The sequence below is a fragment of the Corvus hawaiiensis genome, chromosome 5 (assembly GCF_020740725.1).
Source record: "Corvus hawaiiensis isolate bCorHaw1 chromosome 5, bCorHaw1.pri.cur, whole genome shotgun sequence".
Taxonomy (NCBI): Eukaryota; Metazoa; Chordata; class Aves; order Passeriformes; family Corvidae; genus Corvus; species Corvus hawaiiensis.
Window position 1 is genome coordinate 26,746,777 of NC_063217.1, and position 16,444 is coordinate 26,763,220.

A 16,444-nucleotide genomic window follows, 5' to 3' on the forward strand; every position below is an offset into this window, starting at 1 on the left:
TATGATGGTTGGTTGGGGGGTTTTTGCCCATGCCATGTATGCAGGACCCAGAAGTGAGCTGCTCTGCAGGGTGAAGACTGGGAGAATGTGAACCCATGTTTTTGAACTGGGCCAAAGGGGAAGCACCTCCTGGGAACAGTATTTACCAGTAAGTGTGGTGGGATGTGCAAACTCAAAGGTATTCCACATGCTGAAGCCAGTTAATTAGAATGAGCTCACACATGGATCGACATAGGAAAATACAGATATAGGCAAATGGAGCAGATAAGCAAGGACAAAATTGAGTTATTTAATGCTAATGGGGTCTCTTTAAACTCCCACACCTTTGGCCTAATTCTTAAGTCACAGACACAAGTTTCTTTGTGAGTGGGGCTCCTCACACACAAACTGTCCTCAGCTTTTGTCACTGGTGCAGTTTTATTTAACTCTGGTCCCAGCATACAGTTCCTCCAGGGGCTGTGACATGCATGGCAGAGCTTCACACTTTATGAAAACCTCTGTCTGGAAATGCAATGCCAGCATCTTTACCCATCCTCCTGTTCCTCAGCCAGGAGGGAGCATGGCTGGGCACACTTGACAGACATGCTCCTGGCCATGAGCTTGTTTCACATGCTTCTGTCCTGTGTAGGTTTGTCCTATTTGCTACCTGCTCATGTCCACCTGCATTCAGCAAAGTGTAGCTGAAGGTGACACCAGTGTAATGGGTCTTGTGAAAGCTCTAGCTTTTTGCATTAATTTGGTCTGGTAGTCTCCACAAATGCCTTATCTGTCATAACAGGAGACCTGGCTTGTTCCAGAAATACCTAATTTTCTGAGCAACGACAGAAAAAAACATTTTCTGACAGATGGTACAAAGAGCAAGCTCTTTTCTCCATTCTTTTTGGTCCTTTTCCTTGCCATCTGCTGGAGGCCATTACATGCCTTACGTTTCTCAGTAAATGTAAGATCAGGATGCACGTTTCAAACACAGTGCCATATTTCAGCTGCTAGTTCTCAACTGCTCGTCAGCTGGTGCTCCTGTCCTCCTCTAGCCATTCACACAGTGTTGTTAAGCCTCTATCAGAAACATAATTTTGATGGTTATATTAAAAAATACTCAGATTTTCAACAAAGTCTAACACCTATAAAAAAAAGCATCTCATTGCACATTTATTTCTGTCAACAACAGCAGTATCAGAAACCTGTCTTCGTAAAGGAAAAAATAATTGAAAAAAGATTTTTCAGCCTTTTCTGTTCAGTGTCGCAGTAAAGGATATGGAAATACAGAATAATACTAAAGAATAAACACCACCACATACCCTTAATTAGAAATCCATTATTATATAATTTGCTGTAGAATTTAAAATGGAAATATGTATACTCTTTAAGTCTAGTACTAAGAAAAAGTCAGAAATACTGAAAATAGCATCTACATTTTAAAAAATTGCTATCAGACATGGCAGATTCTGCAATAGAAGTTTCACTGCTTGTACATAAAAATTGAAGTTATTATTTGTGGCCTTTTACGGTTGAGAAAATAAAACTGTCTTGTATTTTTTGAACAGTTGATCTTGAAAACTAAGTAGCAACACAGAAGTTCATTTCAGCAATACACTAAAAATTAAATATCCACCTTTCATTGAAGTACAGACTTTCTAGGTATGTTTTCTTAGTTTACACAGTATATCTATAAATTGTATAAATACATCAGCACACAAACTTCTTCTATCCAAACGACATCCCAAACTTGACAGAGCACACTTTAATTAAATAAATTGCTGTTATTAAATCTGCTACTATAAATAAAAGTAGTCTCCAGTCCTTTTGTCCTATATGATAAAAAGAGCATGGCAACAATAAAAATAAAAAATAAAGCTTCTTTTCTCAACAAAAGCCTTTTAGCAATACATGCCCATCATATGGGCAAGATTTATACCTTCAAACACGCATCAGACAATATGGAGCATTTAAAAACATATGGCCATATCCTCCTATAAAGCAACTAGATCTAGAGGAAAGGAAAAAGCATAGTCAACACAAATATACCTATAAATAAAATAAATAGACTTGGTAAATTTATTCCTTACACTCACAATTAAAAAACAGCATCCTCCTAAACATGCTAATGGACAACCTGCAGTAACTCTTCCCAGGTTTTTAATAAAACTAAACAATTATCAATTCCAATCTGATTTTTAGCTTGAATTTTGTACCATTTATACAAGGCCTTTATTTGTTATTTGATCCATTATGAAATTTGTTGCTTATGGAAATCCAAAACTATGATCAAGCGGTATCTGTTAGAGGTTGCAGTCCTTTCACTGTAAGATGTATCTTCTAGTCTTTCATCTTTACAACTCTTTACCCACTTCTCCACACTTTTTCTTTCTTCAGTTGCTGACACTGAACATGCATACCTGATTAATGTACCAGTACCAAATAAAAGAGAAACAATACCTTTGACATGCATACATATTTTTAAAAACATTTTCTGACCTACAAAACATCTGTGCTAGTTGTTATATTTAGGTTTCCTATCCATGAACCCAATAAAATCCTTTTCATAGAAGCCTTTCTACAATAGCTTCTTGTCCTCCTCTTCTGTGACCAGTACTCTGAAGTCCATTATTTTATGTTGATGTATTAAACTTTGCATATACAAAAAGCTATGGCACAACAAAATAGAGTGGAAGAAATCAAGACCCTGATTTTGAAACTATGAAGAAAGTTAAGTCATCAAGAATTTGCCTTTTTATTTATACAAAACTTGCCTAGTATACACACACTGAGAATTATGCATTAGTATTTATGTAAGCATTACAGATAACTTGCTCTTTGGAGTGGAAAAAATGGTTTAATAAATAGTAGAAACCGTAAGATTGCTGGTGTACCCTTCTCTAGTGTTATGGCTTTTAACTTTTGTTACATACTACGATCAAAACTCCATCTGCTTTCTGAAAAGTTTCCAGTAGAATTTACCAATTATCTCCTGTATCAAGTGAGCTGGGAATAACTTTTCTCACAGTCTACATAGGTCAGCTCCTCTCCAGCACTGCACCCCCTTCTGAAAACATTAATACTTTTAACTGAAAAGCTATCAACTAAGATACAAAAACTAAGCTAAAAACTCCAACTTTACTCTGAATAAAGCTCCAGTGCTCTTTCTACAACTTCTGAGGACTGAACAGGGTGCCTAGAGAGGTTCAATCATTGGCAAATACTCAAGACATCTGGAGACAGCCCTGTGCAGCTGGCTCTAGGTTACCCTGTTTGAGCAGTGAAGTTGGACAAGATAACCTCCAGAGCTCACATCCAACCTCAACTATTCTGTGGTTCTACACTGGTTTTGTTTGTAAAGCTGATTTCCCCCAGCATCTAAAAAGATTGAGTTTAGTGATTCATAAATCAAAAAATAACTTACTACAATTATTCACACACAAAGTCAGGTGTTTATTTGCCATATTTACAAGTATAAACACATTAATGCTACAAATACTCTCACGTTCTTTATTAGCGTGGCACTTTAGATAAGGTAACATACAATGCAAGTCAGATGCCTTAGTTTTACCAGGCACCTGTGTAGTAACTGCCAAAGTTTTACCAAAACAAGTATGGCACATGTTGTAAGTAATTCTCTTCCAAACATCTGTAAATCTTTAGTACTAATAGCAACTGTACATTAGATTTTCATATTTTTGGTCAAATAGATATACGATTTTATTATTTTTATTGAAAGATTAGTAGTTCATTTGGTCACAAGTCAGAACAGTCTTCTCACTTCAGTATTTTACAGCACCAAAACTTTTTGCTTTGCAGTAAACACATTTTTTCCCCAAATTATTTGGGGAGCCATCACCAGCAGATACTGTTGATGATCTGAATTCCATCATTTCAGCTGTAAAACAACCTTCAAAAAGGAGAAAAGGAATGAGATTAAAGTTGGTTAAGACCAAAACTTAAGCAGCCTATGAGAAGAAGCCTTTTGCTTTCTGTTTCAGTATAAGATGCAACTGAATAAACATTTCTTTCCTCCAGAAAGCACACCATTCCTCTCTCAGTTCTTTTACAACCTCACACAACCATCACTTTCAGTAACTTTTTTTACCCTTTACTGCACTCAAACCATTCTTCAGCTGCCTCTAACCAAAAAGTAGAATAGCAAGTCCAGGTTCAGTGAGATTCCCTCTGCACAAGGCAGAGCCAAAGGACCAACTCCCCTGAAGTGAACTCCTCCTTGTGTGCCCACAGAACTAAGTACATGACCACATCCCACAGCTTCCATACACACCCTCAGGCAGAACAAAGGCCATGTGAACACTGAAGTCTGTCCCAGAAGAATCCTTGCTCACATACTATTTTTATTTAGTTTTGCAGGGAAGAAAATCCATAAGCAAGCAAGCTGTGAAAGCTCTTAAGGGCTGTAATTTCATGAGAACACCATTTTCTTCAAATCCTCATTTTCCTTAGCCTTTTCTATTAAGAAATCTGTGACCCTTCAGTGTCTCAGCAACCTTATTCTTTCACTTGAAATTCTCTTCTGGGTTACTATATTGAAATCTTTGTAACTTTCTTCCTGATTTACTATGCCATGGAAATTAAAGGACTTAATATGAACCAAATAACTCTCCCAAACACTGACGCTTTGTGAAGCTGAGGGAACATGGGAGTTCTCACCAATCTTTCAGCACAGGAAAGGGGTAATTGTATTAAATTAAAGAAAATACATTTAGTCTAGATATTAGGAAGAAATTTTTTACTGTAAGCGTGGTGAAACACTGGACACGGATGCCCCATCCCTGGAAACATTCAAGGCCAGGTTGGACAGGGCTCTGAGCAGCCCAACCTAGTCAACAATGTCCCTGCTCATTGCAGGGAGCTTAGACTAGACAACCTTTACAGGTCCTTTTCAACCCAAACTATTCTATGATTCTATGAATTTTGCTTAAAATAAATCAGTACATGACAAGTCAGTAACAAAAGATTAAATCAGTAAAAGTTACCTTATTAGCAGCTTCCAGTGCATTTATTAGGTTTTGCAACTCTTCCTTATTCATCTCTATAGAAATCGGCTTAATTTCACCATTTTCTCTCACATCCAAATCAAGATTGAGGAGTGGCATTTGCAGCATGGAGATCTTATCACTGGAGAGAGCGAGCTACACAGATTGACAAAACATCAATAAAGTGGAAGATGGAGCCATTAAATTTTTAGTCTTTCATAATCTCACATCTGTACTTTATACTGAACTTCTAATACCAGAACAAATATCAGCGTGACAAAACTAACTTCACACAAGTCATCTCTGCAGCTTCCAGGGTTTTTTCCTCTCTTATTGGGATTTTTGTTTGTTAATACCAACAATATATCGAATAAAGACCCCCTCTTCACAGCAATACACTTGTCAAAACCAATTTGTTAAAATTACTGGGATCCACACCTTGGTATTCTAGGTGAAAAGAAAGGATACATTTGATCATGGCTCTTTAATGAAGTATATGAACTCTGAAATCACCATATTCAAACAGGTCTTCTAATCAACAAGAAGAGTCTTACAGAATGGGGCTGTTAGGAGAAAGAGACCTTTATGCATTTTTCAACACCCTGCAGCTGATCAAACACTTTGTCAGATATCCTAATAGACAAACACTGATGAAGATTATATGCCAATTGTGCCTTCTTTTTTGTTGACTACTATACTCACTCTAGCATAAATAATGCTTTTAAAATGTATTAAAATCAAAGATCAGTTGACAATACTACAAGTTAGTATGGTACAGACCTATTTATTTAGAGAATAGAATGTGGTAGGGTTCACCCATGGCAAGCAAAAAAAATCATAACCAGCTCAAATGGGAAAAAAAGTGGTTTTAAGAAAAATAATAGTTCAGGCATGTACCAAAATTTGTATCACCTAACAGAAAGAAACTCAATAAATTCCCTAGAAGAAAAAATTAAAAGAAGCCACAAACATAAAACAAGAGTTCACATAAGTCTGTATTTTTGTTAGCAGTACACACAGTTAGCAAGAGATCAAGCCCAGTAACAGTTCATCTAAAGAACATTATGATGCCATATGTGCTCTTACAAAAACTTGTCTGTTTTCGGCATTGCTCTTTGATTTCCAAAGCTGTTTGCTGCAGAAATTATTTAGCACTCTTGCTAACATGGAAAACTACTTAACAGCTCTACAAATCTGTTTAACAGCTCTCATGGTCTAACCAAAAATACAAACAGTGTAAGTAATGTTTTTAAGTCTTTGATAGTGTTTAATTTAGACCAGATGTCCTCATAACCTCAAACCACCATCCTACTTTAGGGAACACCATTATCATTGACTTTTTACCAAAACAGGAAGTCTAATGATAAATGACTTCAAACTAATTATTAAATCTTTATTGCAAAAATATAAGCATTTGAAAATGTCAACAAAACTTATCCTGGATCAGTCAACTAATCTTAAAATTAAGTATATAGTTCCTCTTCCTTTGAGAAAAAATACCGTTTATTCAGGCCTCAAAATCATAACAGCATACAAAACCTTCAGGTGTTCCTGAATAGCACTAAGCCTCCCTGAGAAGCTTTAAAAGAAAAGAGAGGAAAAACAAAATAAAACAAATTACTAGAATTTACTTTTGCAGTTTATACACATTTCTGGCAAGTCTTTATGTGTTATCGTTCATGTGCTTTTCCAATACGTATAAAAATTGAACCATTCTGCAGAGGGAGCAGGCCTAATGGGACTGTATCAATAGTTATTTGTCTGTTGTAGAACACTGCTTTTAAACAACATTAAGGCAACACTCTCACCTTTAACTGCCAGTCAAAATCCTGCAGCTGGGCAGAAGAGATTGCATTTACTCCTTCTACTAGGGCCTTCCTGATTTCTTCCTTTCTACCTTTCAGACATTTTGTGATTGCTTCTTGACAGTCTGAATTTAACTCAATTATCTGCCTAGCAGCCTACAAAAATAAAAATGAAAACCATGATTACTTGAACTATGAACCACAGAAGTAACATATACCACGTGCAATAGCTGTGCTCTGTATATATCTAAGCTGATAGCTGTTATATTGGACTTGATTCTTATATTGCCCTTTGTGGCTGCCCTCTGATAGTTAAGAGTCAGTGTTTACCACAGCAACACAGACAGAAAAAAATCGTCATTTAAATTAAAAGATACCAGAGAATGGAGGCTTTGTCAGCCTTCTTACATGCCACCCTAAAATCCAAAGAACATCACACACCCAAACAACTCAGGTTTAGGTCTGTAAGTTTCTCAGTATCAGGGCAGAGGCTAAATACATCAGCTCAACTGAAATACAAATACTCCTCAAGGTCCTCAAGGCTACACAGATGTCTTTCTTTGACCCAGCTGCTAGCAGGTGGTCAAAATACAAGCAATGTGCAAGACATGAGAATTAACATTTCTAATAATGGAGCAAGATTTTGCAAAATTCATATGTACTGGAATGTCCTGAATTACAGTCCCTGTACCACATGATCCTCCATTCACAGTCGGATTTTTTACAAAATTTATTTACATACAGTCAACATTTTACCACTTCAATGCAGTACTAATGAATAAAGAAAACCAAACAAGAAGGTGAATTGGTTTTATTGCTAACGAGCACTATTATTTACAGACTATGTAAACAAATTTAATCTGGTGGTACTCAACATACCAATTTGAGTGATTAAACCAGTATTTTAACAAGTATCCTGGATACTAAAAAAATATTCAAAAATCAGCATCAATTTCACTTTTTGTTGCAGAAGTCTTGGCAGTGTATCTCTAAATGCTGCTTACCTCTTTAGGCTTAATCCACTACTATTAAAATGCTGTCCTATAAAAATATTTCAGGATTAAACAAACTACAAGACTAATCTCTCCAGCCATGATCTCTCAAAGCCAAGGCTAACCAGTGATGAGCCCTTACCTCTTCATCAGATATATTTTTGCCAACTGCAGTTTTGAAATATGTCTTCGTTTTCTCTAAAACCTCCATCCACTCTGACAAGCTCCAAACATTGCTATAATCCTGGTATCGAGGATACGCACGGCCACAGATGCCATCAACTATGTTATGAAGGAACTGAAACGATGGGATACACAACTTATGAGTATAATTCTCTCACGGTGAATCTACACCTGATATGAGACTGATCAAGCAATTCAGTTATCACCCCTCCCTTCACTGGGAACTGCCTCGATGCTTCCAGACTGCAGCCCAGGCAAAAAAGCCACGAATGGGTACTCCCTGAATATGAACTGTCCTCCCTTCTCCCCTTAAAGGCAGTTCACGAGGTCTGGCCATAGAAATCATAACGTGATGCAGATTCACCTTATACGGGGACTTACAAGGGGACTGAATAATTGTGTGCGCAATTAGAGTCGTGCTGAGATGACGCGTCAAAGGGCGCTTCAGTCACCTGTGCTCTGGGATTGCCAGGCTGCACAGCACAACCCAGACTGCTGATTTCCAAGCCCGCGGGCCTCTCTAGTCTCCCAAAGCACTGTTCCCTGGCACTGCGGCCTGGCGGGAGGGCGGCCCCGCTACGCAGCCCCGCGCCGCCAGCAGGCCCTGCCTCCGTCCCAGGTACCGGAGGGCAGCACCCCAGCCCGCCCGCGGCGAACACCGCCCGCCCCGCCCCGCCCCGCCCCGCCCTGCCCTGCCCTGCCCGGGGCCGCGGGGAGCCCACCTCGAGCGCCCGTCCCGGCGGGAGCCTCTCCAGCAGCCGCGCCATCTCCGGCCCAGCCCGGCCCGCCCGCCACGTGACCGCTCCGGCAGCGGTGCGCATGCGCACAGGCAAACACCCGCCCTCCTCTGCCCAATGTCACGGGTTCGAGTCCCAGCCCCGGCGCCGCGAGTGCCGGGTGCGCTTAGGGGCCAGTGGGTGCTCTGTGTGACCTTCGGTCAGACGGTCAGTGAAGCCAGAACGCCCCAGATTTGACAAGCTTTTATATGCAATAACGCTTGAGCTATTTTTGCATTCCGCCTGTCTTGCAGCTTTGCTTTTTGACTCTTAACAGGTTAAATTTGCAACTGGTGTCAGAAGAGGAAGCTCAAGGCTTACAACAGGCACCACATCTTCTATGACATTAAATCAAATTGAGGAAGTTAGAAGGAACACTAACTGCAGAAGTCCGTGCTGCTTGTACAGTGTTTACCGTGAAAAGCTCGTCTTTTTAATGCATTGTCAAAGTCTGAAGTCAATCCTAGCCAGACAGTGGAGGAGGTTTATGGAACAAGTTTTTGGCATTAGCAGAGATCTTTCCATGTGTTGAACTGATTGAATGTGAATGTGAATGCAAAGAAGCAAAATTGCCCTGATTGCTTTTATGAGAAAACCTGTAAGAATTCAAGTCCCAGCAAGACACAAAACTGCACAGAGACTCTTAACCTGTAGGCAGACTTTATTTCACTGAAATCACTGGGCTAATTTACAGTCAGTCATGCATATGTAGGTATAACAGTGGGCCGTAAGAATACCACAGCAGCTACAAGTCCGTGCTGGTGGTTAGAAGGTCTTTGTAAAAAACCCAGGCTGCTTAAGTCAGCCTGCAGCACAGCTTCTTCACAGACAGGCATGTGGCCTTGTAGGAATGATGTGGTGCATGGGAGTTTTGGAGAAGAAACACATGGAGAAGAACCGACTTCATGTTCTGCTGACTGAAAGCTTTCAAATTCTGCCCATTTTCCTCAGGGTTTGCTAGTAGATTAGACTTTTAAGAAAGGTTTCTTGGAAATTTATTCAATTTTATTATGGAGAAATTACTCAAAGCTGCTGTTAAAATGAGAAGTAGTTTAAATTTCGAATTAAAAAAATAATTTTCAATAATAATTTCATTTATTCCCCTAGAATTTTCTTTGTTAGCTAATTGGAAACCTATCCACTTTGACTGTACTATGTTGCACACTACAAAACAGAGCACAAGGGGGAGCGTCTGCTCCAAACAAAATAGACCCAGAGACAACAGGAGAAAACACGAAGGTGATCCAGACTCGGAATGGAGTAATTTACGAAGTAAAGAGAAAGGTAGTGAGTGTCCCACTCAGTTGAAAGGGATCAAAAAAGTGAAAAATGAAAGAGAGCAAAGATGTAAGGCATGAAGACACGAACAGAGAGAAGAGGATGGGAAACTGCCATCCCATGTGACACTATCCCAGTGAACATTTTCAAAGCAGCTAATTTTTTGCAGGTCCGAAGAGTAAAGAATTTCACTTTTCATTTTTCACATATATGTATTTTAAAAGTAATATTTTTGATTAAGCCTATTGGTCTATGAGGAGCAAAGTCAGACTGCTCAAGGAAACCACAGCTGGGTTAACTAAATCCATGTTTCGGAGCCCATGTTCAACTGCAGTGAAGTAGGGGATAAAAAGCTGGCCTTTGGCAGTTTGGACTTTGTTTGGACCTGCATTATTTGGATCTGCCATCAAGTCTTAACCTTTAAAAATACCTGCTTTTCATGCTTCTGTACCACAGCAGTAACAACCCACCCCCACCCCTTGAAGTTAAGCTCTCAAATAACCACAAAATCAGGGAGGAAAACTTGTAGAACAGTAAGTACATAGGCAAGAGATTCCAGAGCAGCAAGGAAATAAGCAATTTTATGAGAGAAAAGTGTAGAGTGAACTTCATATTATTTTATCCACATTGCTGATGACTTGTAGAGGGGTTTACTTGCTTATAAACATAACCCACAAGCTAAACTACAGTAATTAAACCCATTTTAAGATCAATCCATTTGTTGCCCTTGTTTTTGGAAGAATGGCAATAATTAAAACATTGGGAAATAACTTAATAACCAGAGGTCATTAATATGATATTAGCATACATTTTATCATAACAACATAGTAGTAATTATTCATGGTAATATATAATAACTGTTATATATAATGTGTATATAATATACTAGCATAGTGTTTTACATTGCTCTAAGTATATCCAGTTGGGGAGAATATCCAAGCACCAGTATAAGTGTCCCACAAGGAACTATCAAACAGGTATGTCAATAGAAATAAATAGGTAACTGTGTATTTTACCAACACAAAGGGGACAGTAAATGCATTTTTATAATGCAGTGGAAACATTGAGACTGCAGTTTAGATTATGCTGAGCTAAATGTGGGTTGCCGTGGAAAAGGGAGGTCCCCCTAGTCCCTGTTGCCAGCTCTGCTTCCTCTCCCTGACCCTCATGCCAGCACTAGGGTGCCTGGGGCTGCAGGATGAAACTGCAGCTGATGTGGATGAAAAGTAATTTTATTTTTGCACTCTTTTTTTTTTTTTTTTCATGGGTTAGATTTCCACCACAAACAGCACCACTTCTGACAGAAGTGATATTTGCAGTTAGGACTGAGGGGGAAGACAAAATGGCAGCCCATACTTAGATGAATTGGTTGACACATGAATATCAATCAGTGAACCACTTTAATTATTGAACCAGGAATCTTGAAAGTTTTTGTAGAAGCTTACGTATAATTATGGTCATAGTGATATGCTGCAGCTGAAGGAGATTGAAAATAATGTATCTCAATTTTTACACTCTGATGAGCCAGTGAAGTTCAGAAGTGAGACTGAATGAACATGACACTGATGTGCATAACATACTTTACTACCTATTTGCTCTTCATAATCTATAATCATAATTCCCCTCAAATGCCAAATCTCAAATTTCTCAAATAATTTTACTTGTAAATTTTGAATATACAAAAATATGAGAAGTTTTGGTTCTTTCCCCCATCCCTGTTCTGTAAATATAATACTCATGTATTCACTCTTTGAGACATGAGGAGTACAGTGTGTCATGTACAGTGGATACAGTCTATGTCCACCGCTTTACACTTGTCTCTATCTTGTCTCCTTTTTCCTGTAAGAGGTATAACAAGAAGAACTTTCTTACATGTTCTTGAATTCACTTCTCATTGATATTTCAAAATCTTCTTGTTGGTTTCTGTAGCAGTTCTGTCCTTCCCACAGACTGCATGGAAAGAACTAGCAATAGCTCTGAGGGACATTCCTGTGGTTCAACACCACCTTAGAGTCACACAGTTTATATCCTGAACTCTGTACTACCTTCCACGGACAAAAACATACTGAAGAGATCATTCAAAAGAGCTCTGCTACACTGTAAGATCTTCAGAGAGGAACTGCTACTGTTGGAAACACTCCAAGAATACTTGGAAGTACCAGATGGAAAAAATATTGTACATATTGCCTGAAATCAGTTAATATCATAGCCTTGTAAAATATGTGTACTATGTACATCTCAACACCTGCCTGGCTGAGGTAGCAGAAGAGCCAGGAGCTGGTGTCACACCCAGTATTCTGCAGGATAGAGGCAGAGGAATAGCTTAGACCAGAAGAGTGACATACTACATACCCCAAGGAACTTGAGCCCTGTACCCACTAAAACAACAGCTCAAAAGATAAACTGGAGTCAGTAGCTGGGACTCTGCTCACGAGTACCACTGGTCACCATCTTTTGTAAACAGCTGGGCACTCAGAGACTTAGCCGGCCTTTCCTCTCCTGTCCCGCTTTGCATAAGCTTCTTTGATTGGAGGAGTCTTCATCTGCCATCCTACAAGAGTATCTATGAATATTGTCCTAACTCTCCTTTCTACAATTCAGACCCTTTTTTCTTATCCCATGCTCAGGGAACATGCAGAAAGTTTATTTTTATCTGCTCTATTGATACCATCTTATAAGGAAAAATCTATTGTCAGCATTTCTATCCTTCTCTGTCCCTTTCTTCATGCTTAAAAATTCTAGGTGAACTGAACACCAGGTACACATCAGGACTGGAATTTTACTCACAATGTTCCGGTCTAATGATTGTAATGTCTGGAATTCAAAATGACAACAACAGAAAATTGGTCATCCCTTTTAGGGCAGATGTAGTAAAACTTTAAGCCAAATATTCCCTTGCTTCTCCAAATCTAACCTTAAGATTTCAGTATTAATAATGAATGGTAAGAGTATGTTGGTGCTTTTCAAAAATCTTTGGACATCATAAAACAGAAAAGAAAATGCCCAGTAGGTAGATTATGGTGACTCTTAACCCTAGTAGTAAACAACAATTAGTAGATGCTGGAATATGCTGCATAGCAAGTTGTACCAATGTGTCATAATAGCAGTGGGGAGAAAGTATTCCTAAAATAATAAACAGCCCACTACATACATCCCATCTACACAGGGACTTCATGGACTGTATTTCTTATATAACTCTGAATTGAGAGCTACTATTACAGCTACTATAGATTTTATTTTTATCCCACCATATTTTGAAATGAAATGAAAACAGCAGTTGGTGAAAGTTACACTGGCAATACTCTGTTTCTGCTGACAGAGGTGGTTTCAACCAAGGACACATAAAGAGAAGGTAATTTTGACAGACTAAGAAAAAGCAGTTTGTTTATACAGATACATCCAGAGTAAGGCACAGCAGTGCTTTTTTACTAAATCCCTTCCAGGGTAAATACAGCCAACTTCCTCCCAGGGCAAATGGCCTTGTGATTTTTAAGTCTTTCTCAGACTGTGTCCAGCTTGGCAGCACATTGCATTAGCCAGATTGTCTGGACTTCTTTGTAGTCTCCAAATAATACACTATGGAGCAGATTTTCACTGCTATTTCCTACCTCTGCTTATCTTTTTCATGGGAAATAACAATTGAATAGACTTCTTCAAAACAAATCAAAACAAATAATATGAAAGTGACAACTTCTTACAAAGCTAACTGACTGTTCAAATATTAATTTGAAAACAAGATTTTCAGAAGCAGTTGTTAGAGTCCTGGACAGCTTCTGCATATTTACCAGCTTTTCAAACCTTGCTAACTCTTGATGCACTTGTGTAACCACCATGACCCATGACCTCCATGACTCCTGGGACAAATTGTGCTTTGAATCATATTACTGTAATTCCCTTTTTTTTTTTTTTTAAGTTTGAGAGTGTCTCAAATTAGCAAGGACACAAAAAGAAGAGAGGCACTGTTTTGCATTGGAAATTTTCTCATAGCTTAGCTGCTGATGAATAAGACACTATGCCAATACAAACATCTCAGCTTGTCTATGTATAATCTCTCTCGGTACAAAAGAAATATGTTCTAATTTTCCTAAAAACATTACCAGCCAACTGAAGAAGTCTGGAAGCCCTCTAGTTCATGCACAATTGCAAGAGTTTTGTACACAGGAAAATGGTACATACAAATAGAGTTTGCTATTGTAGTAATGATTGGTAAAAATTGCTACAGGAATAATGAATAAAATAATGAATCTCATGATGTGGGTGACAATAGTATTTTGATTAGTATTTTGCTCACACCAAGTTTTCAGTGGTTTGATGTTATTACATCAGAAGAGGTATTTTTAATTTTCAACGAAGCAGCTGACATTTGTGATTTTTTTTTTTTTTTTTTTTTTTTAGAGTTACTCTGGAGCAAATTCTAGAGAAGAGCTCTCTAGAAAATTTGTTTGCCTTGTGAATACCTGACTTCCTTGTTCTTCCAGTTGACACAATAAAGAATGTGGTAAGAAATTTTCATTTCACACTTTGGAGAATATTTCCGGAGGAATACTCAGTGACTTAAAATAGAAAATGTACAATTATGTTAATTTTCCTAGTTTTCCTTAAATAGTTCTACTTATAGGAGCAAAATGAGGAGAACATGTAAATTGTTCACTTGAAAATGGGACGTGCTTTTTCTGTATGTTATTTACAATGGAATATCTGACATAAAGTTCTAGCAAAGAGCAGTTGGTTTAATATTTTTGCACAGTGCAGGTTACATTTAAACCCTAGGCTTTCTTCTGAGTTTGAACTTGACCTACAATACCTGTGGAAGTATAAATCTCTCTTGTCTTTACCATGGGTATGGCTTTTCATTAATTTATCTTGGATCTGTGATGCACTGGGCTGAGTGAATCAGAAACACCCACGTGGTAACATTTCTTCCAAGTTAGCTAAAGCTGTACTTGTGCTTTGTCTCAGTCTTGGTTTATCTTTGTTTATACTTTATCTTGGTTTACACTGGCTCTAGAAGGTGATCAGATATAATGTCTGCTGGGACAAAGTTTCACCTTCAAAAATGTTTCAATATACATGAACCATAAAAATAGATTTTTTTCATTGTGGTGTCTTGTGGACACTTTTAATCTGATACTTGGTTTCCTAACCTTAAATTAACTTTTTGATGGGAAACCAGCCTTGGATTTTCCTTTGTGGAAAATACCTGAGAGAATCAAAAAGTCCAAGTGGTATCTTCATACCCATCTGCTGGATTATTTTTATTTGTTCAAGAAATGGATATAGTAATTGTGGCATAGGTACCTAAATTAGAATATTTACAAAATTTGCTTGGCAGGTTGGAGTCACTGTCCAGCAGAAATTGTGTTAGAAAAATTGTAGAAAAATTTAATAGGAAAAAAACCCTTGAAAAATATTATAACCCAGACAATAACTTTATACAAGCAAAGATAGAGAAAAAAGCAACAGTTACTAAATATTTCATTTGATATCACTGACTCAGGTCCTTTTGTTAGCTGATAAAGTGGTTTGATAAAAAGAAAGTGTAGAATTAAGGTTATTCCTGGACCAGATAATTTCAACAACTCAACTTGCTACTATATACCAGGAAAAGGAAGGCACATAAGTACATATCATAAGTGCATATCAAAAAGTACATATCATAAGTGCATATCAAAAGTGTTTTGACACACAATGAAACTGTAACAGTGTAAACCAGCTAATGACAAGTTTACATCTGTAGATAAGGTTGAAGATTAGCCATGGGAAATTGCAACATCAGAGTAAACAGAAAAAGAAGGAATAAAGCAAGTTTCCAAGTGCATCCATCTGCCTATGTACAATTCCACTTAGCTAGAACTACTTTCCAATCATACACACCTTTCCATCAGTCCACAAGTAGCAGCATTAGATGGTGTTCCCTTTTTTTAGGGTTAGATTTGTGTCTTTAAATGGGCCCATGTTAGTTCATGGGGCGTGAACATGGATTGTTAGAAGCTGGAGTCTCCCCATAGATTACCAACTCAGCTTCTCTATTGGATAAAGTAAAAATGCCATGATAAGAGGTAAATTCCTGCTGCATTACGAGCTGCAGTAAGTTGACAGTATCTAATTTAAAATTATTTTCTGCTTGTCTTGTTAATTCAGAGCCTCTTAGAAGTGAGACTTTCAGATTCCTTGTTAAATTCCAGCTGATAATTACTTTCTGCAGAATGAAAATCTCTAGAACAAAATCAGTTCTTAATACACACAGTACCAAACCACAGTGAGTAACAATCAGTAAGTCTTATGCCAATAATAGTAACTGCTACTGACTGCTAGTAACTGCTCTCCAGAACTGGCATCTAATGCCAGCTTCCTGATTCCTTCTGTTCTGCAGTTGCCTAAACATGATGGTATAAATCACAGGCAAAGCATGAGGATTACAAGTGAGTATT

The 16,444-nt window shown here is 38.1% G+C and overlaps 1 protein-coding gene across 1 annotated transcript; it reads right to left on the minus strand.

Annotated features, from left to right (window-relative positions):
• Nucleotides 1–3,408: 3,408 nt before the first annotated feature.
• On the minus strand, nucleotides 3,409–8,767 carry COMMD8 (COMM domain containing 8). The gene is made up of 5 exons (XM_048303568.1): nucleotides 8,682–8,767; nucleotides 7,919–8,074; nucleotides 6,788–6,940; nucleotides 4,980–5,135; nucleotides 3,409–3,886 (listed from the first exon to the last, which is right to left on the minus strand). The coding sequence occupies exons 1-5, from the start codon at nucleotides 8,724–8,726 to the stop codon at nucleotides 3,866–3,868; spliced, it is 531 nt and encodes a 176-aa protein (XP_048159525.1). The 5' UTR covers nucleotides 8,727–8,767; the 3' UTR covers nucleotides 3,409–3,865.
• Between the last annotated feature and the right edge of the window lie 7,677 nt (nucleotides 8,768–16,444).

Excerpts from the sequence above, each read along its gene's own strand:
- COMMD8 (XM_048303568.1), bottom strand. The coding sequence starts at position 8,726 with ATGGCGCGGCTGCTGGAGAGGCTCCCGCCGGGACGGGCGCTCGAG. Across the intron at positions 5,136-6,787 it reads ATTTTGACTGGCAGTTAAAG|CTCGCTCTCTCCAGTGATAA; the intron begins GTGAGAGTGTTG and ends CAATCTGTGTAG. Across the intron at positions 3,887-4,979 it reads CACTGGAAGCTGCTAATAAG|GTTGTTTTACAGCTGAAATG; the intron begins GTAACTTTTACT and ends TCCTTTTTGAAG.